The sequence below is a fragment of the Globicephala melas genome, chromosome 20 (assembly GCF_963455315.2).
Source record: "Globicephala melas chromosome 20, mGloMel1.2, whole genome shotgun sequence".
NCBI classification, from domain to species: domain Eukaryota; kingdom Metazoa; phylum Chordata; class Mammalia; order Artiodactyla; family Delphinidae; genus Globicephala; species Globicephala melas.
Window position 1 is genome coordinate 30320100 of NC_083333.1, and position 24301 is coordinate 30344400.

The 24301-nt window shown below is 52.5% G+C and overlaps 1 protein-coding gene across 1 annotated transcript in view; it reads right to left on the reverse strand.

Moving 5' to 3' along the window:
• The window catches only part of DNAH17 (dynein axonemal heavy chain 17), a 116651-nt gene that overhangs the window by 70142 nt on the left and 22208 nt on the right, over positions 1-24301 (reverse strand). Inside the window, exons 14-25 of the mRNA XM_060291146.1 lie at positions 23185-23331; positions 18277-18385; positions 17855-17958; positions 15858-15998; positions 13180-13323; positions 11147-11329; positions 8308-8562; positions 6607-6776; positions 5856-6078; positions 4114-4230; positions 3932-4018; positions 2397-2549 (exon numbers count right to left, since the gene is read on the reverse strand). Coding sequence (XP_060147129.1) covers positions 2397-2549; positions 3932-4018; positions 4114-4230; positions 5856-6078; positions 6607-6776; positions 8308-8562; positions 11147-11329; positions 13180-13323; positions 15858-15998; positions 17855-17958; positions 18277-18385; positions 23185-23331 — 1833 coding nt within the window. The remainder of the gene's footprint in view (positions 1-2396; positions 2550-3931; positions 4019-4113; positions 4231-5855; positions 6079-6606; positions 6777-8307; positions 8563-11146; positions 11330-13179; positions 13324-15857; positions 15999-17854; positions 17959-18276; positions 18386-23184; positions 23332-24301) is intronic.

A 24301-nucleotide genomic window follows, 5' to 3' on the forward strand; every position in this document is an offset into this window, starting at 1 on the left:
CTGGACGGGCCGGTCCTGGAGCGGGTCAGAGGTTGCTGAGACAGGCTTGGGGTGGAAAGACACGGTCTTGACAGACATCCGTGTCAGATAAAGATAAACGATTGGGGTGTTTACAAGAGATTTACCTTGCAGATCCCAAGACTCGAAACCCTAATCCCCACAGGAATTGATGGCCCTTTCTGGTGCGTTTAAGCTGCTCTGTATCCGTGATCATAAAATTGTCCTGGCTAGTTTGTTTTGGAGAATTTTTCTTGCAACACCCTGACCAGAAACGCTTATCGTCATCTCCTGGGAAAAGTAACCGTATTCTTGGGTCTGCGCTAAGGGTTGTTTATTGAGGGAAAGTGCAGCATCCTCATCTGACTTCACCGACTGTTCAGTAATGTCGTTCATGCACAAGAGACTTGAATTCAGTGAACTGCGAAAACAACAAAGCATCGAGAGGCATCGATGGGTTCGCTCTCTTTGGGGGTGGTTGTGAGGTAGCCTGGGGCTCCAGAGATGTTTTTCCCCCTCTCTGTGAGGAATAGGTAGATTCAGCATGGTCAAGATGAAGACGTTTAGAGCATTTCACTATGATGTAATTAAAAAAAAATTAAGATAACTGACAAGACAGAGCCTGCTCCTGGGTGGGGACAGTGAATACGGCTGTCAAGAGGGGAATTCTCCCCAGATTTGCTCATGGAGTAGATTTAACTCTAGCTACAGTCGTAAGAGTTTTCTTTTGGAGGGAGGAGGATTTTTCAGAGACTCTGAAGTTCGTTCAAGAGCACAAGAGAGAAGAGCTAACACAGGCTTAGAGAACGAACTCATGGTCACCAGGGGGAAAGAGCAGGGAGGGATAGATTGGGAGTTTGGGATTGACAGGTACACACTGCTGTATTTAAAATGGATACGTGTAGGGACTTCCCTGGTGGTGCAGTGGTTAAGAATCTGCCTGCCAATGCAGGGAACACGGGTTTCAGCCCTGGTCGGAGAAGATCCCAAATGCTGCGGAGCAACTAAGCCCGTGAGCCACAACTACTGAACCTGCGTTCTAGAGCCCGAGAGGCACAACTACTGAGCCCAAGTGCCGCGAATACTGAAGCCTGCGCACCTAGAGCCCGTGCTCCGCAACAAGAGAAGCCACCGCAATGAGAAGCCCGCGCACCATAACGAAGAGTAGCCCCCGCTCGCCGCAACTAGAGAAAGCCCGCGCACAGCAACGAAGATCCAACGCAGCCAAAAATAAATATATTAACAAAACAAATAAAATGGATACTTGTATATGTATGGCTGAGTCGCTTTGCTGTGTATCTGAAACTATCACAACATTGTTAATCGGCTATACTCCAATATAAAATAAAAAGTTTAAAAAAACCCTAAATTGTATATGGAATAAATACTTTAATTTCTCTAAAAAAAGAAGATAACCAGGGACTTCCCTAGCGGTCCAGTGGTTGGGACTCTGTGCTTCCACTACAGGGGGCACGAGTTCGATCCCTGGTTGGGGAACTAAGATCCTGCATGCCTTGCGGCATGGCCAAAAAAAAATTTTTTTAATAAAATTAAGCCATTATCTATTAAAAAAAAAAAAGATAACCAACAAGGAGCTACTGTCTAGCACAGGGAACTCCTCTCCATACTCTGTGATAAATGGGAAAAGAATATGAAAAAGAATAGATACATGGTCCTACTGGCTCTGCACCTTTGTAAAAGAATGTCACCTATAGCTTGAAATATTCCCGGGCTTGACCTTTAAAGGTATAACACTTTTCCATTCATATAGAGATTAAAAAGTTGCAGAACAGAAAATAACACTTGTCTTGTTGAAGGTCAACATTGTGACCAGAACTATGTGGACAGCTGCAAGAACAAAGGATTCAGCACCAAGAAGTTTGCAACAACCAGCCACACTCCCTCCCCTTTTAGTATACAAGAAGCCTGAATTCTACTCAGGTAAGAAGGTTCTTTGGGACACTAGTGGGCCATCTTCTCGGTCTGCTGGCTTTCCAAATAAAGTCGCTATTCCTTGCCCCCCCCCAAAAAAAGAATAGGTACATGTATGTGTATAACTGAACCACTTTGCTGTACACCTGAAACTAACACAACACTTGATTGACTATACTCCAACATAAAATAAAATGAAATAAAAAAATAAAAAGAGAGAAGAGCTAAAATATCTCTGGAAATACAGGAGCCAAGAGGTGAGACTGGGGAGCGAACACGCGCACATCCGCTGTGGACACACAGCTTTGATACCAGGAGCAGTGAGGCTTCCTACTCGTCTTTTTGCCTCCATCAACCATCAGAGGCGGCTGTTACGGAAGGATAACGGGAGCGCCCCCTCTTGGTGCTGGGATGCTGCCCGTGGAGCCCCCCCAATCCCGCCCCCTGAGGCTTGGCGCCCCCCTCACCATGATGATCATGTCCCAGAGCTCCTTCAGCTGGCGGACCTCTTTGTGACAAGCCTTGAGCTGCTTGTAATCCGGCACTGTGACCTCGAACAGGCTCCCGGATTTGCACAGAGCCTCCATGACGCCCTCCATGGACGCGATGCTCTTTTGTTGCTGGGGGCGTGCAGAAGCCGGTGAACAGGGTGCCGGCACTCGGCGGAGCCTTCCCCGTCTCCCCCGCCACATCCCCCCCCCCCCCCCCCCCGTGAAGCCCAGAGCCAACACCACGCACACAGGGTGGCGGCAAACTTTCCAGCTGGGAGGGCAGCGGCCTCCCCGCCCGCCCCCAGCTTCTCCTCTGATGGGAGGGTGGGTCATCTCGGCGAGCTCAGGTGTGAGGACTGACTCTTAATGGACGTTGCACGAACGCCAGACTTCCTCCTAACATTTTCTGACTTCCCAGAACCTCCCCCATTCTCTCACTGTATATATTTGTATTGTATTAAAATGTATATAAGTAATGCTTGATTGCTTTGAAAACTAGAAAAATCTAGATAAGCAATGAGGAGGAAAAAAAGATTCGTCCTGAGCCACACGACTAAGTGCGGGCAGCTGCGAAAGCTTTGGTGTGGAGTGTGTACCACTCTCGACTGGGTACACAGGGGGTCCCGAGTGTTTGCACCCTGCCTTGCGGGCCTCTCTCACCATGGACATGATTCCTAAACAGACTTGACAGGGGAGTTCTTCAAAGAGCCTAGCCTGCGTCCACGGCTAAGTGCTCGGGGGGCTCGAAGGAGAGAATAGTGGCATCTATGCTGTGGGCTGGGGGCGTGACTGAGAAAATGCCCATGGAGAGAAGGCAGGATCTTGGCCTCTGGGAAGGGTGGGCTTCGAGGCTGAGCAGGGGAAAGAGCAGAGGCTCGGGGGAGGGAAACTGTGGGGTGGCCCTAAAGGACATCTTGGGGTGCCCTTGCGCTCACTCACGCCTGTGGTACTGCAGAGTGTGGTCGAGGTGTGGGCTGGGGCCCGGGCACAGTGGGGGCTGAGCACTGTGCCGGGAGCATTGCGGTGCCCCCCTATGCTCCTGGGGGCCCCCCAGGCCCCATGTACCCCAAACGTCCCTGCCAGGTGGAAGTCCATGGGGCCTGAGCCTGAATGGGCTGCCCGGTCTGGGGCCATGGAGCTGGCACGTTGGACACTGACCATGAACTTGGGCAGTGGGAACCAGGGGACACAGGTGAGGCTTGGCCACCAGCTGCACGTGGCGAGTCAGGGAGAAGAAGGCGCCAGGGAGCAGGGTGAGTGCAAAGCCCGAGGGGACAGCAAACTGCTGAACGTGGGGACCTAGGAGAGGGAGGGGCTGAGCCGCAGGGTGGGTTTGTGAGGCTCGTAGGATATTCAGATGTGCACACACACGCACACACACGTGCACGGCCCCGAGCCCAGTCCCATCAAGGCCACGTTTCTGGGCTCATGAGAATGACAGCTTGAGGAAGGATGAGAAAGCATCAGGGTCCCCAGAGTTACCACCCCATCTCCTCCTTGAGCAGATGTACCTTATTGAGGGACTTGTAGGGGTTGGGGTCGCTGAAGCTGAACGGGGCTTCTTGCCTGAACTTCTCTCTGAACTCGTGCTGCTTGAGCTGCAGGAGGACCACGTGGAAGCCATCAGGCTCCCGCCCCAGGGCCCAGCTGCGGTGCACGCTGCACCCCGCCCCACCCCCTGAGGCCGTGGTACCTCGAACTGCTGGCATTTCCGTCGCAGGATGCTGACCTCGTTGGCCTGCAAGGGTGCCACGTTCTGCTTCACCTGGATGGCCAGCTTCTTGGTGTTGGTCCACTGCTCCGGCAGTTCCTACACAGGCAAAGGCCAAGGACCACTCCTTTTCCTGCTCTTTTTAAAATTTTCTACTGTGAAATAATTACAGACTCGGGGGGAGTTGCAAAAATAGCACAGAGAGTCCTGTGTGCCCGCCCCCAGCCTCCCCTGGTGGTGGCATCTCACGAAGCAGAGGCTCGACACCCAAACCGGCATCCGACACTGGGGCGTTTCTGTTAGCAGGTGATGGAACTTGGCGGTTTTCACCCTGTGTTTTAAGCTGAATCCTGTGTGCGTGTGTCATGTGCATGCATGCACGTGTGTGTGTGTGTGTGAGTGCATGCGTCGTGGGCGTGTGCAGTCCTAGGCAATTCTACCTCATGTATAGATTCCCATAACCCCCGCCGTGATCCACATACCTTGCTGTCCATCACGGTGAGGGAACTGTCTTGTGTTACCTCCTTGTACCTGCACCCAGCACCGCCCCCCGCCCCAACCTGGGCAGCCACTAACCTGTCCTCCGTTTCTACGATTTTGTCATGGCAAGAATGGCTTTAGCAATCAGACGAATTTTTGTATTTTCCAAGTTCTCCACACTTGGGCAAATATTGTACTTATTATAAAATATTTTAAAGAAAAAAATCCCAGCCCCCAAATTCTTTACCCACAAATAGACATTGTTTCACATTCTTCTACGATTAACTAACAGTCTGTTGGCAGCGACACACCTCAAATGTTTGTCAGAATTTTTATCTCACCGCTCGCCCTGTTCATAGCCCTGGAGCCCCTGGGCCCTGGCCACAAACGGTTCGAATCCTGGTCCTTAGCTGAGCCCCGGGTGGGGCAGCTGGGGCAAAACACAACGTGCTCTAAAGCAGGGCCTGGGCAGCATGAGATCACCGCGGAGATCACGGCGGCCACCGACCCACAATCGACACACAATCCTGTCACCCCTGTGCTGTGGGGTCTCGGGCACTGGTTGGAGTTAGTGCCTCCCGGCAGGGGGAGTCACACCTGTTTGACCAGTCCCAGAGCCAGGGCAGAGAAGTGGGGGGCAGGCAGCCAGGTCTGGGAGGAGACAAACTCCAGGGGGGTGGCTGGGCTGTGGCTTCAGCACCCAGCTTCTGCACTACTGTATGTGCAGCTGGGCTGGACTACTGTATGTCCAGCCCAGCTGCACATACAGCTGCTCTGATGCCGACAGCTGACGCTCTGCGAATTAGCTGTAAAGCACTGGGCTTTTGGAAGTCCCCTTCAGCCTCCCCGCTGTGGCCCACCTGTCCCACGTGGGGCCAGGGCCGGCTGCGGGCCTTCTGGGCGCCCTCACCCAATCAGGTCTCTGCTGACCCCATTCTTGGTCCCCCAGCCCTCGTGCCCAGGCTCCTGCTGCGCTCAGGAGCAGGTGTGGGACTTGAAGGTACTTTTTATCCACTGAAACGCCAATCAAATGGAAGAGCTACTGCCGCCCCCTTCTGGAGGCCGCCTCACTGTCCCCTTGTCTCCAGAGAGCCCTGTCCTCCCACCCTGCCATTCCACGGGGACCCCATGTCTAGCAGAGGAGGTCTAGCCTGCAGGCTCCGGCACAAGAGCCCGCCCTCCTCTGGCTCTGGCCCTGCCCGCAGCTCCAGCTCCCCCAGCGGGGGCCCCCCAGGCCTGTTTACCTGAAGCTTCACGTGCGTCTCCTCGGGCATCTCCTCCCCATAGGACTTGAGCAGCTCGATGGTCTGCTTCAGGGGCTCAAACATGTTGTCGGTGGCCGTCTGCCTCTCCTTGACCTTCATCAGATGCCCCATCACCTCCACGAGGCCGTCATAATCCCCCTCCTTGAGAGGCTTCATCAAGCCCGCCCTGGAGACTTTCATGAAGGCTTCTAGGTCTGCGAGGCTGGTGGGCGAGAGGCCGCCTGTGATGAGTGCCTGCCCAGCACCCCTGTGCCTCACCGGCTCCCCTGGTCGGCGAGTCCCGCATGGAGCCACGTCTCAGGGCAGCCTTTGCTGGGCCTCCCGGACAGAGGAGCTGGATTACACGCTCTCCGGGCTCCACGCCCCTCCCGGCCCCGACCCCACCTGTAACTGCACGGGTACCACCGGCACGTTTCACGCCAGGCTTCCCTGCCCGACTCAGGGCTCCTGAACGGTTCCTTGGCATCTGTAGCCCAGACATGGTAAGTGCTCAGTAAAGAAGCAATGACCGAGGGACCAGGGCCTCCACGCCCTGCCCGGTGACACCTTGCTGCTGGGACCCACCCTCCGTGGGGCTGCCGGCCTCTGAGCCTGACCTTCACCCCAACAGCCACCCGGTTTGGGGGAGGAGGTGTCCAACCGACACTTCATGGAAGGCTGCCTGCAGGTGCCCCTCGCACATGGCCCTCTGGGGCATAATCAATGGCAGGCCAGCGGCCCTGGGGCCCACCTGCTGACCACGTTGTTGCTCAGGTGCCGCTTGAACATGAGGCTCCAGCGCTTGATGGTGTTGAGGAGGGCCTGCTTGAAGGGCCGGCAGTCACACTGCAGCCAGCCGTTGAACACCTTGGTGTTCTCGCACTTGGACACCTCCTCATACAGCTTCTCATAGGAGTCGATCTGGAAGACACAACCCCGTTCACCTGTCAGGCTGCCGGGGCCAGGGGTTGGGGCCAGCACAGCACATGTGTGTGGGGGAGGCCCTTACGAGGCACTAGTTTCCTTCTCCCAGCACCCCCGGGGTGCCCTGAGGCCCAGCAGTCTATCCCTGACACGGGACAGCCTGTCAAAAAGGGACGTCATCAAGCAAGGCCAGCAGGGGCCAAAAGTTTCAAGGGGTGAATGGGGTCCCGGGCATCCATGGGGCATCCCTTAACTCTATGCTGCTGCACGTCCTTGGGCTCTCAAGCTCCACCAGCCAGCTGTCCCCCCACCCCATGTGCATCTCCCTGTGGCTGGGTCACCCTCACTGAGCTTCAGGAAAAGAGGTGAAGTTTTGTAAGTTCATTATGTTTTCTCATGTCCTATATCCTGGTTTTTTTGCCGCACTGCACGTCTTGCGGGATTGTAGTTCCCTGACCAGAGATCGAACCCAGGCTATGGCAGTGAAAGCTCTGAGTCCTAACCACCAGACTGCCAGGGAATTCCCATCATGCTCTATATTACTGACGCTCTGGTACTGGGAGCCTCGCTGACCCTGGAGGGACTGCCCCTGCCCCCTGGCTGGCCAAGTCCTAGAGATGGCAGACAACCCCCCAGGACCACACCTTTCACATGCAAACAACCAACCAGAGCTCACAACCCAACCGCCGCCTCTATGGGGCTCTCACACTCCAGGCCACTGTCCCCCTGCCCTAATCACCCCGGGGCCAGGCCCCTGACAACCCGGGACAGCCAGTGCACCCCTGAATCACTGATCCAAACTAGCCCATCCTAAGCCTGCTCGCCCCGCCTTGCCCATTCTTCCCCATGAAGACCACAGTTCAGGCTCTCAGCCACGCTTTCCCCTCATTCCCTCGGCCTCCTGCCCGACGCTGGTGCCTCCCCGCGTGGCCCTACGTGGCCCTGCATGGCATGGAGTGTCCCCCTCCTCTTGGGAGCCGTGAGTCGCAACCTCTCTTTTCACAGCAGGCGTCTGCTGATCTGTTGGTCTCTCCATACTTGAATTATAATAAAACTTACATTTAAAAAATGTTCACCCTGGACTTCCATGGTGGCGCAGTGGTTAAGAATCCGCGTGCCAATTCAGAGGACATAGGTTCGATCTCTGGTCCGGGAAGATCCCACATGCTGCGGAGCAACTAAGCCCGTGCGCCACAGCTACTGAGCCTGCGCTCTAGAGCCCACGAGCCACAACTACTGAGCCTGTGTGCTGCAACTACTGAAGCCCACGAGCCTAGAGCCCGTGCTCCACAACAAAGAGAAGCCACGCAATAAGCCCACACACCACAACGAAGAGCAGCCCCCGCTCGCCGCAATCAGAGAAAGCCCACGTGCAGCAACGAAGACCCAACGCAGCCAAAAATAAATAAATAAATAAAAAAATAAAAATGTAAAAACAATGTTCACCCAAGTTTTAAATCAAGTCCAGTGCCCCTCCACGGCAGGGATTCTGGAGTTGAGGAAGCCGGTGGGTGAGGTTCACACACACCTGCTGCTGGAACTGGGCGAGGGTAGGTGGCATCTTGGGGAGGGTCTCCTCGGCCTGGGGGTCCCAGTCCTCTGGGCTGATCGCGTGCCCATAGATGAGGAAGCTCTTCATGACCTCCTGGGGGTCGTCCATCCACAGGTAGGCGTAGCGCTCGAAGGAGTCCTGGTACTCCTCAGCCTCCTTTATGGCGCTGATGACCAGGTTGGACAGCTCCTCCCCCATCTCTATGAGGTCGGTCATGTCTTCCAGGTCGGTCTGCGAGGGGCAGGAGGGGCGCAGATGGGTGAGCGCTTCGCCCGTGGTCTCCCCGCCCTGGAGAGTGGCTCCCTGTTGGTGCAAGTTGGCTAACCTCTCTAGATGGGACGCAGGGACATCTGCAAACAATGTTTGCAATGTTCTCCCGTGAGAAGATACACTGGACGTGACTTTTGCCAGGCAAACCCCAGGACGACTCACGTGGCTTCATTCATTAAGTAGTTACTCAGAATCTGCTGTGTGCACGCAGGGGGAGGGGGCCCTAGGGGTGTCGACAGGGCTCATGTGATGTGGACAGCCCAGGAGTGGGGTCAGATTTTCACCAAAAAAATCACAGAAACGAGACATCATGACTCTGACCCTTGCATTCAGGTGTAACAGGGAGGAGGTTGGGGAACGCTCCCTGGGGAAGTGACCATTGGTCTGAGAGCTGATGGACTGTAGGTAAAGAGCAAGAGTAGCAACACAGCACGTGCAAAGGCCCTGTGCTGTGAGGGAAGCAGATGTGTGAGGACCTGCGTGGAGACCACATGATGGCCGGAGTAGGAGCACGGGAGGCCCGGGCTGGACAGGATGCTCTGAGTTTCAAGTGACAGAAAACCCAACCCAAATTGGTGTTAGCGAAAAGGCAGTGATTGCCTTATGTAACTGGAGAATCTCAAGGTGGAGGGTGTGTATTAACCATGTTTTTAAAATTTCCTGTATCTTAAGAAGCTTTGGCATCTTAAAAAATCTTGCTGGCTGGGGAGAGACTGCCCCTCGCAGGGCCAGCCAATTCTAAGAGAGCAAAGGGCTGGGGTGGGAGCACACCCTTCACGTGAAAACCAGCCAATCCCCCAACCGCCTACTTTATCTAACTAACCCTCACACTCCAAGCCCATGTTCCCCCTGCCCCATCACCCAGGGCCAGGTACCAGATAACTGGAGACGACCCCCATAGCCCTGAGCCGCCGATGTGCAGACTGGCTGGCCCCGAGTGTTTTCCCTGGTCCTGTCTCACCTTCCCGCAGAAACCCCAGCAAAGCCTCTGGCCTGGGCTCCGCCCTCCGTCCTGCTTCTGCTTTCTGACCAACCTGCTGCCTCCCCCGAGACCCTGAGTAGCCAGCCGTGCTTCTCCTTTCCAGGGGAACTGTGAGTGACATTAACGTTTTCTGTCAATGGCACTGACCTCTCCATGTAGTCACTCGGTCACTTCTGTGAGTTAAAATCTCATGGATACAAATGAGACCAGAGCGGGGCGTGCACAGCCTGGGGTACGGCCTGATCACCGGGACCCTTATTCTGCTTTGTTCTGTCCTGTTCATCATGCCAAGCCCCTCGGGACCCCGGGGTGGGTGCAGGAGCCCCGGATGCGCATCCTGTCAGATTCTGGAGCACACGTGGGAGTCCAGCTCTGTGTTGGGTGTACTCTTGAGCTGACCACTGGTGGCATAGTTCACTTTATTCTGAGCTGTGCAACAGCCTGCTGTGTGCACTTGGGCCAGAAATACCACCTTTTTGCGGCTCAGGAATCCTCAAGCCATTCTCTCTGCCTGGAAATCCCCTTCCACCCTTCAAGACTCAGAACGCGCGTCAGCTCCTCTGGGAAGCTGTCCTTGACCTTGCCAGGTATGTCCTCATGTCCTCACATCACTACATTCACTCACACATGCACACGTATGCACACATACCTCTGTCCCTAATAGCACAGAGCATCTCGCTGTAAATATTTATTACAAATAATACGCGCCCGCTATCAAAAAGTTCAAATGAGGCAGAAGCACGTAAAATAAAAAGCTCCCTTGGCGTCCCCTGTCCTCCTACCATCCTCACCCCGATCCTGTTTCCCAGAAGCAAGCACTCTTAACAGTTTGGAGTGTATCCATAGGAGGGCAGGCTTTTGTTTTGTTTAAATGAATGAAATCACATTCTAAACATTGTTCCACAACTTAAACACTTAATAACAAACGTGTCGCGAGCAGCTTTCCATCCCGGGCTCCCTTTTGGGATTCATCCGGATGCCTTTGTCTGGATGGGCCGGAATCTACTGAAGGACACCTGTGTTTGATGGTCATTTAGGTCTTTTCCAATTTTTGTTTAACTGCCCCACAAACCATGCTCCGACAAACACACCTTCTCAGACCTCCCTTTGGCGGGGGGTGGGGCTGAATTTCCCACACCTTTGCATCCCCGGGATCTGATCTGACTGCATTTTACGTGTCAGATGCACATTAGGTGTTTAATGCATTCGGAGCAAATGGGTGCGGGAGCCCACGCAAGGCGCATCTGTCAAAGAGCCTGCATGCTCAGAGGATCACGGGGTTTAAATTACGGGAGGGAGTGAAGTACCAGTGAGGGTGGAGATGCACACTTGGCGTCTTATTGGGGGTGGGGAGCCGTCAGGGGAATGAAAACCAGGTCGACCGAGGAGAAGCCGCTCTGGGGAGAAAGATGGGATCTCAGGAGTGGAGAGAGAAATCTGGGCCACCGTCCTGGGGAACCCGATGGAATGGAAGCCTCTGGGCTCCTCTTCACCTTCAGGACCCATTAGGGGTAGCAGTTGGTGGCAGGGAAAGGGGTGGGGCCGTACCAAGCCCAGACTGACCTTGTAGTTCATCCTGCCCTTGGCCAGCCTGGGGATGAGCTTGGCTGCATTGTAGATGTCAGTGACCAGGCTCCCGATCAGCGCCAGGAAGCCCTGCTCCCCGCCCACCTCCAGGGACGGATTGAAGACCAGCCCATCCTCGTCCAGCTCCATGCGGACCTCAAACAGCGGTGCGATGCTCTCCTGAAACAGGCCGTCATGGGGTCAAAGACTTGCCCTGGGCTGAACCATTTTCAGTGCCTGGATGTTCACCCCAGCCCCAGACAAGGTATACGGCTGACTCCTGCTGGCTGGGGCCGCTGCAGAGAACACACTTCCTGAGGGCCCTTGAGCGAGAGCTACACAACCAAATGCAACGCCATCGGGCCAAATGCAGGCTGGGTGTCCAGGGCGGGATACAGCAGTGATCGTGAGTGCCGAGGAGACCCGTTACCTCCGTTCAAAGCCCATATCTGCTACTGTCTAGCTGCGTGGCCTTGGGCGATACCTCGGCTTCCCAGTTTCCCCAAATATACAAAATGAGTACAGCTGCTCTATAGAACAGAGGCAATCACTGTCCCCGTCTCTTTGGGTTACCGTGAGGACTAGAGGGACGACTAACACATAGAGCGCGTGGGGTGGTGGCTGTCTCAGGTGTGTCAGCAGCTGTGGCCACAGTGCTCAGTGGGGCAGGGGCAGGGAGTGTCACAGACAGGCAGGATGGTCTCCGCTGAGCTCCAGAAAGGACAAGCCCTCACGCCCCTTGGAGATTCTGTTTCTAAAGCACACACGCCATGACCCTGTCTATTCCCTCTTGGGAGGGTCCCTCTTGGGAGGCTGCGAGGCTGAGCTGCAGCCTCATGTGTAAGGGGACAGGGTAGAGGCTCGCCCAACGTACCGGCGAGCCTCAAAGTGCGGGCCAAAGCCCATGGGTGGCCTCGGGACCTGCTCTGTGGCCACTGATCTTCCTCCAAACGTAGTCCCATGCTGGCCCTGTGGGTGGCTGGCTTGAGAGACCCCTGTTCTATGACTGAGTAGGGCGGGGTCTGCACTAGTGCCTGAGTGAGCTGCTAAGTGGGAGAGGTCTGTTGTCACAAACTCAGGGGACCAGACTTTTCTAAAGCCTCTGGCTCAGGGGTCCGCTCCCGCTGTTTGGCCACTCACAAACACGGGGGCTCCCTGGGATTTTCTGAGGATGCTTTTTTATCAGGGTCTCATCATGCTTTTGATCGTGACTCTCCTCTCTTTGTAGTGATAATTTAGTTTGTAAGTTCACTATAAATTAGCTACCTTCATTGCTGATACCGTGTCACTGTGCCTTGCTTGGTGAGACTTAACAGTTGGTGATGCCGGCTACTTTCATCAACAGAATCTGGGGTCTGTGATTTTCTGGGGACAAGCGCCCTCTGCAGCTTGTGTAAGGGCATCTCACTGCAGTGCCCACCATCCTTTCCTGCGGGTAGGCTTTGCGGGGGAGAGTGTCTCTCATCTTGCCCTCCTGGCAGTATTCAAAATCACTTGGGAACCACTGTAGTGAAAAGGACATGGGCAGGGAATAGCTCTTGGAGAACAGGCTGGGATGCAATTAACCAGCAAAGCCACAGTGCTGACCTGGTTTAAGCTTATACTCAATTCAGCAGAGGGTTGAGCGGGCTGGGGGCTGATGTTGCCGATAGGAGGGCACCTCCCACCCCCAATCAGCATAAGGAGGGGGCAGTGGTACCCGCTTTTCCTCACCTGGCAGCAGCATAGGACAACTCAGATCCCTGTAGGTGTTCTATAGCCCACTTACGCTGCAGCATATTTAAGGACCAGATGTCCTGAGCACCTGGGACTGAGCAGGGTCCCGGGACGCAGGACTTTCAGGTTTAAAATCGGGACGAATTGGTCACCCTGGGAAGACTTTAACAAGTCTGTTCATTTGTAACATGACAGTCTGTTCTTTCATCAGGAAACCACAGATTATAGATTCCAGCGTCAACCTTTCTCATATTTATAATATCATAATACACATATATGTATATGCATATATGTATCTCACATTTGTAACTTACATCTACAACCATGTTGTCCATTAGGTGATTTAGAGACTTGCGAATGAAATGCTCAAATTCATCCAAGACCATGCTGTCAACGTAGTTGACATAATCCTTCCAGGGCTGGCTCGTCGTATTCGCTCTGAAGAGTTCCGCATTTTCCTGCAAACAGAACCACGTGGCTGGCTGTCGTCTCACTGGTCTACCTGTTCCCTCTTTAGGCAATTTATTCAACAATTCCCTGGGCTACCCTCATCCTCGTTCACACCCTCCACACACAGTGGTCTGCTTTCGGCTTCTTGAACCCTCCAGGCTCTTCCTGCAGGCTGCTCCCTCCCATTCATGCCAGGTGTGGCTTCTTCTCATCTTTTAGGTTTCAGGTCAAATGTCAGCTCCTCACAAAGGCCCTTCTTGACCACCCCCCATTCATCTCAGGTTTGGTTCCTGTCCCTGCCCGCTGACCTGTGTTCCCTCTAGCAATTTGTTATTTGTGCCTGTGATGGCACAGATGACAATTCTGAATTATTTTGTCTTTGGTCTGTACCTCCCCTTGATGCCAGGCATCACGAGGACAGGGATTGACTGTCTTTTCCACCATTATACCTCCAGCACTAAGTAGTATGCCTGGAACAGAGCAGGAGCTGGTGGGTGGATGGATGGATGGATGGATGGATGGATGGATGGATGGATGGATGGATGGATGGGTGGATGGGTGGGTGGATGGATGGATGGGTGGATGGATGGATGGATGGGTGGGTGGATGGATGGATGGATGGATGGATGGATGGATGGATGGATGGATGGATGGGTGGATGGATGGGTGGATGGGTGGGTGGGTGGATGGATGGATGGGTGGGTGGGTGGGTGGGTGGGTGGATGGGTGGGTGGGTGGATGGATGGATGGGTGGGTGGATGGGTGGGTGGATGGGTGGGTAGATGGGTGGATGGGTGGGTGGATGGGTGGATGGGTGGGTGGATGGGTGGGTGGGTGGGTGGGTGGGGGGTGGGTGGGTGGATGGATGGGTGGATGGATGGATGGATGGGTGGATGGGTGGGTGGGTGGATGGGTGGGTGGGTGGGTGGGTGGGTGGGTGGGTGGATGGATGGGTGGATGGATGGGTGGGTGGATGGATGGGTGGATGGATGGATGTTTGGGTGGGTGGATGGATGTTTGGGTGGGTGGATGGGTGGGTGGGTGGGTGGATGGGTGGGTGGGTGGGTGGATGGATGGGTGGGTGGATGTGTGGGTGGATGTGTGGGTGGATGGGTGGGTGGGTGGGTGGGTGGATGGATGGGTGGGTGGGTGGGTGGATGGGTTGGTGGATAGATGAAACTGTAAGACACTGAGTGCTACAGGAAAACACAAAGATGAATGTGACCCAGTCTGTACCCTCAGGCAGTTATATTCTAATAGGGGAGAGAAGACACAGGCTTAAATAACTTCAGTGTAACAATGGTTCAAATGACCATTATGGGAGTAGAGGACTCTGACAAATGCTGTGATAACAAAGCCTTGTCAATTGCTCGCTGGCCTCTGCCTCACTGGGGTTCCTGTTCCCTCCTGGCTCCCCCTCCAGCTGGGCTAGTGTGCTGTGAACCTCTTCCCAATGCTAAGCTAGATTTATCTCTCCCATGTTGTTTCCAACACATCTGGTAATGTTAATAGGTTAATCGGTTAACTCTTCCAAATAACCTTTTTGCAGTCTAACATGTTAATTTCGTTGGCCCTTCTGGCACCAGGGCAAAGGGGAAAGGAAGAGGATCTGGAAACAAGACAAAATATTTCTTGGTCCAGTCAAGTCACTCCACAGGGGCAATGACCTTCCAATCAATGACTTGACCATGAGAACAGCCCAGCACAGACCCTCCTCCTGGGGGGCCTGCTGGTCTGTCTGGATGTGGCGACCCATCATTTAAGGCCATGGCAATGATTTGCACCATGCACTGGGAAACCCCGAAAAACTGTCCTGAAAATATCTTGAGCTCGGTGGGGTGGGGGGGCGGGCAGTTTTCTCCTTTCCAGGCCAACGCAGAACCGCACCTTTCACATTTGCCTCAGAAATAGGCGAAAATGCAAGCTGGCTAAAGTGGCCACGGACGGAGGAAGACAGAGGAAGGCGCGAGAACCCCATGCTGCCGGGAATCAGGCAGAGCTACCAGGGGCATGAGGCTCCCATTCTGCATCCCCCTCCGACCGTGCCCGTGCCTGTGGGGCCCCGGGCCCAAGGACCCTTGAGACGGCTGGCAGAAAGGAATAACCCTCAGGCCGGGCAGCCCAGCAAGCACGTGCCCGCACATTATCCCAGTTTCAACGTGTTGGCACCCAAACACCACAGGGCACCCACATCCCGTGCTCCTCTCTCTTTCCGTGCTGCTGGGCCTTCCTCACACTCAGGGGTGGGAAGCCGTGATACAGCTTCTCCCAGGGACTTGGTACAAAGGTGTCACTTGTCCACACCGATTCATGTGGGGTGGGGGGAGGGGGCTCTGACACCCTTAGGGGAGGAGGGCAGACACGTGACAAGAGGAATCAGACTTCCGGGGAGCAGTTAGCAGGGTCTGCTACTGTAAGATCGGACTCCTGGATTAAAGGTCTTAGACGCCTGACGTTTTCTGAAGCCTCGAGCTCTCCCTCCTCCCTCCCCGGCTGCGGAGAGCCCATGGCCTCTCCAAGGCCCTCCCGGGCAGCTCCTTACCATGACCATGGACTGGATCTTCAGGCCGGCGTCCCTGACCGCGGTGTAGCGCTTGTTGAGGTTGGCCACCCTCCCGTCCAAGTCTAACAGGGCCTCTTTCTTGTTGTCCTTCCTTTCAAACATTGGGTTGGCCGACCAGTCCTGGAGGGAAAAGGTGAGCGGGAGAGAAGTGTCTGAAGAAAAAGCTTCTGGCCCTACTCCCTCCTACCCAGCCTTTAGAGTGAGTGTCCCCATCCTAGGCTGGCCTCGCGGAGGCCAAGGGGCCGCTGAGGACTGTTGGCCAGAGAGCCTCCAATGATGTGACTCAAAACCAACCAGGGCCTTGGAGGACCACGGAGAGACCTCTGTGCATGTTCCCCAGTCAGGCCCCAAAGGAGCCCCTCTAGGGGAAGGAGTGTCTGACCCTCTTGTCGGGGAACCTCAGGAGCTGGGGGTGACGGGACATGGCAGCCAGATCTGGAGACACGTGTGGAGATGCTCAGAGTACAGGACAGAAAGGGACACACAGGAGAGAATGAGTGACTGGAGAAGGTGCCTGGGGGCTGAGGCAAGGTTGCCATTTTCGGATTGAAAGTACTTTGTGGATCCAGGGAACATTAACAAAAGGAGACACACGTCTGGATACACTCTGGTGACACGTCTGAACACTGAAGATGACCAAGGACTCTACCTACCTCTGGACGGAGAGAACAGGAAAGTCAAAAAATATCTTTCAGAGGAAATATCAAATATATCAGCAAAGGGAAGTCATACCTTTGTCAGCTTTTTCAACATTGAGGCTATAAGCAGGGGCGGCTGTGGCCTGAACTGTGCCTCCTCCCACAAATTTATATGTTGAAGCTCTAACCTCTAACATCTCAGATGTTACTGCATTTGGAGAGAAGGTCTTTAAAGAGATGATTAAAGTGAGGTCATTAGGGTGGGCCTAAATCTGATATGGCTGGTGTTCTTATAAGAAGAGGAGATTAGGACATAGACACAGAGGGACGACTGTGCGAGGACACAGGGAGAAGACGGCCGTCTACACACCCAGGAGAGAGGCCTCAGAAGAAACCAACCCTGCTGGCACCTTGATCTCAAACTTCTAGCCTCCAGGACTATGAGACAATACATTTCTGCTGTTTAAGCTGCCCAGTCTCTGGTCCTTTGTTATGGTAGCCAGAGCAGACGAGTACAGGGATGCTTCTAGGCTACTGAAAGAAAAGGACCATATCAGAAAATCCTTTACTTGGACAAGACAGCTATAGGTAACATCCAAAGAAAGATAGTTTTGGAAAGCAAGGATTCAGAAAGTAGGTCATCAACGCACCCTTTCTGCGGCAATTACTTGGGGAAATAATCTGATTGAAAGAAAACTGAATCAGAAAACAAATCAGAAAAAAATGGGGTGAGCAATGGCTTTTGCTTACAATGTATTGAGTTAAATCTAAGTGGATGGTGATGAAATGAACGTCAATTGTAACGAAGGAAAGAGTTTCACACCGTGATAAGCCAAAGGGGTCTCAAAACAGAAGAGGTGTTTTCTAATGAACAAACTAGCGCTGGCCCGGGGCAGGTGTCTGCAGATGCAGGCACTGATGACAAAGCATGGTGGGGGAGGGAAGTGCTAGCGAAGGCTTTCCCCCAGTTTTCTGGATGAGGCTTGAAAGCAAGGACCTGTGCTGCTCTGCATCGAGGGATGAGTGTGTTCCCGGTGGGGCCGAGTCTGAGCGCATCTCCACCCCCACCCTCGTTCCTGGCACCCACCTGGCGGAGGGACCTGCCCACACACTTGCTGAGCTCAACAGACCCAGATGGAATGGAGCTCTGCAGAGTGACCAGGGGCCCTTCTGCCTTGGGGCCACCCTGACGTCACCATGGTACAGCCCAGAGCCTCACACAGCAGGCCCCCACTGCCTTGGGCACTTTCCGTGATCGTCTCCGAGGGGGCCCGTTTCCCCAGGACCCTCTCCGGGGTCCCCATTTAAGCCCCGCTCTGTGCTTTGCAGGTTACTCACCTTCATGGCCTGGGAAATCCCCTCTATGTTTTGCTTTGCTTTTTGTATCCTGTTCTGCAAGTTGTATAGCATTTCTCGCATCTCTTGAATATATTCAAACACACCTAAAACAGAAGGATAAAGGGATCTTACAAAATGAACGATTTAGCAAGGGCTGGCTTAACACTCGTTATTACAACACAATGCTCGGCGAGTCTGTCCGCTTCTCCGGAGCCTGAAGCAGAGGAAATTGCGGAGAGCTTCCCAAAAGGCAACGCTGAGGAATAAAGCACATCGTGTCTCTTGGGAAACAAGGTCTCCCTATCCCCACGTAGGCAGATCACTAATTCCACAGGAACTCCAGGTGGCCGACAGGTTGGACCCGGCCCTCCATCCCCCTCACCCAAGTTCAACCTAAGGGGGAATGAATGTCGCCTTTGTACCTTGGCCGTTCCAGAATAAGGTCGTCTCAGCGTCCAACAATTTGACATCGATTGTTTCCAATTCTGACTTTATCAGTGGAAATTCTACGTCCTTCACAGTGGTCATTATCTGCAAAACAAGGGCTACAGTTTCAGGGCCTTTGTTCCAAATCCAAGCAGATTTAAAATCGTCTCCTGGTAAGGGTGTTTATTACTCAATCCCAACCAAACCAATTACAGTTAGTGTTATTTAATTGGGAATTATGTGTACATCAAAGTTCAGGAGATTCCAACTTTTTAAATTATTTTTTATCACCAAGGATTTACGTATATACTTAACTCCTAATCACCCATGTTATGGGGTAGAAAGAGAAGGGAATTCACTAATGCAAAAACAGTGCGTACGTAATCCAAAGCTTAAAATATCCGGCTTAGAATCATAAAAAGAAAATCAGAGGAATACACGCTGGTAACTGGGACACTTCTGGGGCGTTTCTCAGAACATCGCCTTGCCTATGATCTAAGGCTCGGAATGTGATCATACAAAGGAGGTCCAGGATCTGTGGAGAAGCTGTTTCACTTGTTAAAGCATCAGAGTGAACGGTAGGGTAGGTTCCATACAGGCTCGATACGGGTCTACCCTGAGCTAAGAAATTCATGTAACACTCGAAAACCTCGATTCACAGAACAGAAAAAAAAAAAAGACAGAGTGTGTATACAGTTTTTATTAATTATTCCTTTAAATAACAAGCACCAGTTGTGCTTTGGAATACTGTCCTATCCGGCAACATTTTGATTTACATGTAAGTTTTCAAGGACAGGTCTACTCTCTAAAGTGAGGGATGTACATAGAATTCAAACTGTACATTAGATGCTATTTGCCTTTCACAATAATTCTTTTTTTTTTTAACATCTTTATTGGAGTATAACTGTTTTACAATGGTGTGTTAGTTTCTGCTGTATAACAAAGTGAATCAGCTATACATATACATATATCCCCACATCTCTTCCCTCTTGCGTCTCCCACCCACCCTCCCTATCCCACCCCTCTAGGTGGTCACAAAGCACAGAGCTGATCTCCCTGTGCTATATGGCTGCTTCCCACTAGCTATCTATTTTATGTTTGGTAGTGTGTATATGTCCATGCCACTCTCTCACTTTGTCCCAGCTTACCCTTCCCCCTCCCCGTGTCCTCAAGTCCATTCTCTACATCTGCGTCTTTATTCCTGTCCTGCCCCTAGGTTCTTCAGAACCATTTATTTTTTTAGATTCTACATATTAGCATATGGTATTTGTTTTGCTCTTTCTGACTTACTTCACTCTGTATGACAGTCTCTAGGTCCATCCACCTCACTACAAATAACTCAGTTTCATTCCTTTTTATGGCTGAGTAATATTCCATTGTATATATGTGCCACATCTTCTTTATCCATTCATCTGTCGATGGACACTTAGGTTGCTTCCATGTCCTGGCTATTGTAAACAGAGCTTCAATGAACATTCTGGTACATGACTCTTTTTGAATTATGGTTTTCTCAGGGTATATGCCCAGCAGTGGGACTGCTGGGTTGTATGGTAGTTCTATTTTCAGTTTTTTAAGGTACCTCCATACTGTTCTCCATAGTGGCTGTATCAATTTACATTCCCACCAACAGTGCAAGAGTGTTTCCTTTTCTCCACCCTCTCCAGCATTTATTGTTTGTAGATCTCTTGATGATGGCCATTCTGACCGGTGTGAGGTGATACCTCACTGTAGTTTTGATTTGCATTTCTCTAATGATTAGTGATGTTGAGCATCCTTTCATGTGTTTGTTGGCAATCTGTATGTCTTCTTTGGAGAAATGTCTGTTTAGGTCTTCTGCCCATTTTTGGATTGGGTCGTTTGCTTTTTTAATATTGAGCTGCATGAGCTGTTTATATATTTTGGAGATTAATCCTTTGTCAGTTGCTTTGTTTGCAAATATTTTCTCCCATTCTGAGGGTTGTCTTTTCATCTTGTTTATGGTTTCCTTTGCTGTGCAAAAGCTTTTAACTTTCATTAGGTCCCATTTGTTTATTTTTGTTTTTATTTCCATTTCTCTAGGAGTGGGTCAAAAAGGATCTTGCTGTGATTTAAGTCATGGAGTGTTCTGCCTATGTTTTCCTCTAAGAGTTTTATAGTGTCTGGCCTTACATTTAGGTCTCTTAATCCATTTTGAGTTTATTTCTGTGTATGGTATTAGGGAGTGTTCTAATTTCATTCTTTTACACGTAGCCGTCCAGTTTTCCCAGCTCCACTCACAATAATCCTTGACATATATTTGGTACTTTAAATGGTGCCCCCTCCCCACCCATGTTCCCCTTTTCAGACAATTAACTCTTAGAAAAGGTACGGTATGGCAGAGAAATAAAGGTTAACAGCTATTACCAGTGGAAACCAGACAGGAGCAGAAGAAAGCACTGACGGAATGAAAAGTGAGTCAATGTGAAATCTTGATTCCATTTATCAGAGTTTGGATATTAAACAATTACACGAATAGCCCAGACAAGAGCTAAATGTTATTATGCCTTTGTGATTGCCCAGAGTAAACACAGCTCACAGCGCTGAGATCCATTTAATATGCCCGGTTTATTATTTTCCAGCAGCCTATATAATAAATCCACACCTTTAGGGCATTTTTCCCAGACCCCCCAGCAGATCCCTTAAAGTCCCACTCCAACACTCACCTAGCTCAAACATTAATAGATATTAGCAGTCTGAGGGCCTGGGGTCTCTCTCGGCAACAGAAAGTACGTTAAGAATAAGAAGCGCGGGGCTTCCCTGGTGGCACAGTGGTTGAGTGTCCACCTATCGATGCAGGGGACACAGGTTCGTGCCCAGGTCCGGGAAGATCCCACATGCCGCGGAGCGGCTGGGCCTGTGAGGCATGGCCGCTGAGCCTGTGCGTCTGGAGCCTGTGCACCGCAACGGGAGAGGCCACAACGGTGAGAGGCCCACGTACCGCAAAAAAAAAAAAAAAAAAAAAGAAGCGCATCTAAGGGGCCAGGAGCACCCCAGAGAGGGGAGCCGGCATCAGTAATGATGGTCACCACAGGCGCTGAGCTCTGGGTCTCACTGCCTGGCTCCCCATCCTTGTCCGATGTTTCTATTAGCAGAACAATGTCGTTCACAGCGGAAGCTAACATGCTTCCCCGCATGGGACTGGCTGGGTTTTGTTTGGAAATTCAGAAGTGGAAGATCAATTTTTTTGTTTCATTCTAAATAACGTTTGTTGGATTTTTTTTGTCTGTTTCTGATTGCGTCGTTGTAAAAAAAAAAAAAAAAAAAAAAAAAAGCTCTTGCACTGAAAGTAACCCACAAACATTTTTCCACATGACTGTATCTCTAAGGCTTCCATTCTTCCTAAACACCGCGTCCGGGACGCGTTCCAGGGAATGGATGAACACGGCGTTCTTTGAACCTGAAGAGAGCTGCTTCTGGAGAAAGCTAATTCAAGGAAACGCACTTCAGGCGGGCCCTGGGCTGTCACAGTTCGCAGCACCAATAAGTGAGTCAATTAAGATTTTATCTTCAAAAATGAAATTAGTGAAAAGCAGCTTACTCCAGTTTATCCTGAACACATTTCAGGTGACGTCACCCCCATGCTCTAATTTGTGGAATAGAGTAAGGAACGGGTCTATGGTTGGTTCTGTGGTGGGCGTGTCGGGGTGAGCAGTGGGGGAGTGATACTTTTTGGCAAATCCACGTGATGGCATGACCTGGCGTGCTTCAGTTCACATTCAGGTAGGAGGTGGTCACTTCTAGCAAGGTCGGGAGGCTTCCTCAGTGTCCCAAAGGCCTTGCTCTGAATCTTTTGATGTTCCAACATTCTCTTTTTTGGCAGGGAATTCCTGGGCTTGGTCAAATCTGGCCACCGTAGGGAGGAGGTGCACGGCAGAGCTGTGCTGCAGTTACTACCGACTCAGAGGGCACTTAACAAGCCGGCAGGGGAGGGGCAGAACAGGAACCTCCCTCTCCACATTCTGGTTGGAACCGAGCATTAAGTTCAAGGCCCCTACAAGACAGGCCAGGGAAGGCGACCGAGGCACGCTCTTCGGGGCTCTAGGAAAGGGGCTGTCACATCAGGGATTTGGGAGCGTGTAAGCATCTCTCCAACAGATCGAGATGCAAAACCCAGAAACAGAAATATTCCAGGTTCCACCCAGTGGCTCCAGTCGGGGGCAAGCTGGCTGCAAGAAATATAAGCCCACTAAAGCTGGCTCAGGTCACGTGGAGGTGCGCTGGTGGAGCCCCGGGGACTGGGCCCACAAAGCCCACGCCCGGGGTCCCCTCTGTCTCGTGGGGCCTCTCCGCCTGTCTGCTCCACCCGCCTGCTCCCTTCCCTCTGCGGCCCGTGTTTCGCTCATTCTGGTTTCTCTGCTCCCCCTGAGACTCCGGTGTGAATGATGCTGGGACCCAATTCCAAGTTCCCAGGGTTCAAGGAGAGGGAATTTCATTGGCCCCTTTTGGATGAGGTGTCTGCGGTAGGCTGAATAATGGCCCCCAAAGACGTCACGTCGTAATCTACAGGACCTGTGACTATGTCACCTTGCACTTGGCAAAAGAGAATTTGCAGACGCGATTCAGTTAAGGACCTCGACATCGGGCGGGCCCAATGCGATCGCGAGGTCCTTATAAGAGGGAGTCAAGAAGAACTAAGGAAGGGAACGTGACAACAAAAGCAAAGGTGCTGTGATCCGAAGATGGCGTGACGTGGCCTCAAGCCAAGGAACGCGGGCAACTCTGTAAGGTGGAAAAGGTGAGAACGTGGATTCTCCCCAGAGGGTGGCTCCAACCACCTTCAAATAGGAAAACATTCTCAGTTCTACTCTGGGTGGGGATCGTACACCTGTGTTTGTTCTAAACAAAACCCCCATCGTGGCAAACAAAACAAAGCAACACCAGCTCACCTCATTGTACCAGCGGGCAATGAGTTCCAAGTTGCCCACAAACTTCCAGAAGGTTTCGTACTGTGAGAACAGGTTCTCGGCGCTGCTGGGAATCTCTTTTTGTTGCTGGAAGTTCAGGTACTTGACCTCTCTCAGCACTGCCACCAACTAAGGTGAATGAAGAGAACACAAGAGGTGAGGGGGTGGCCTCAGTGGCATGGTACGTAGCAGCACAAGTGAGGGTCTGTCCCTGGGATGCTTCGACAGCCCCCAAAGCTGGGGGGAGGTCTGATTGGATGGGCTCCACTGGTAGGATCACGGTGCCTTCACCCTATTGACTGTTCCTGATGTCTAGAAGTGCTGGCATCACCAGCATGGTGGACACCATCATTGTAACTAACCTGCCAGGTGTCTAAAGAAAGGCTCCTCCCTAGGGTCTGACCTTCCCTTGTCCCTCTCCACCCCCTGGTTACAGCCCAGGAGACCAACAGCAGGGCATCCCTTCCGACAGAGCTTCTGCCCTCACTGCTCGGCCAACACCGTTCTTGGAGAGGCCCCAGTAACCTTCACATTGCTGAATCCATGGGTCATTTCACAGGCCCCGTCTCACGTGGCCTCTCAGCAGCTGGTCCCTCCCCCTCCTGGGCACATGGTCCCCTTTGCGTCCAGGACACCAGGCTCTCCTGGTCCCCATTACCAGTCTCTCTGATGCTTCTGAGATTTAAGTGTTGGAGAACCGCGGATGGGGTCCCTTCTCGATCTGCTCTCACGTTGGTGACCTCACCCAGTGTCACAGCATTAAGAACCATCTACGTGTGAGTGATTCCTGTGCTCACGTCCCCAGCTCGGGACTCTCTCCTGACTTGAGACTCCTGCATCTACCTGCCTATTCAGCGTCTCCACGTGGATGTCCAGTTGACATGTCAAACTCAACGTGACTGAAACAGAGCAGTCTTGCCCACCGGCCGCCTCCACCCGCTGTCTCATCTGATGGCCATTCCCCCTTCCAGTTGCCCAGCCCCAGAAGGCTGGGGCTGACCCCTCTCTTCCCGCACACGTGATTTCCAACCTGTCTAGGATCTCATCGGCCCTGTGATCAAAATCTAATCTAACCTCTGCGCACCTTCACTGCTGCTGC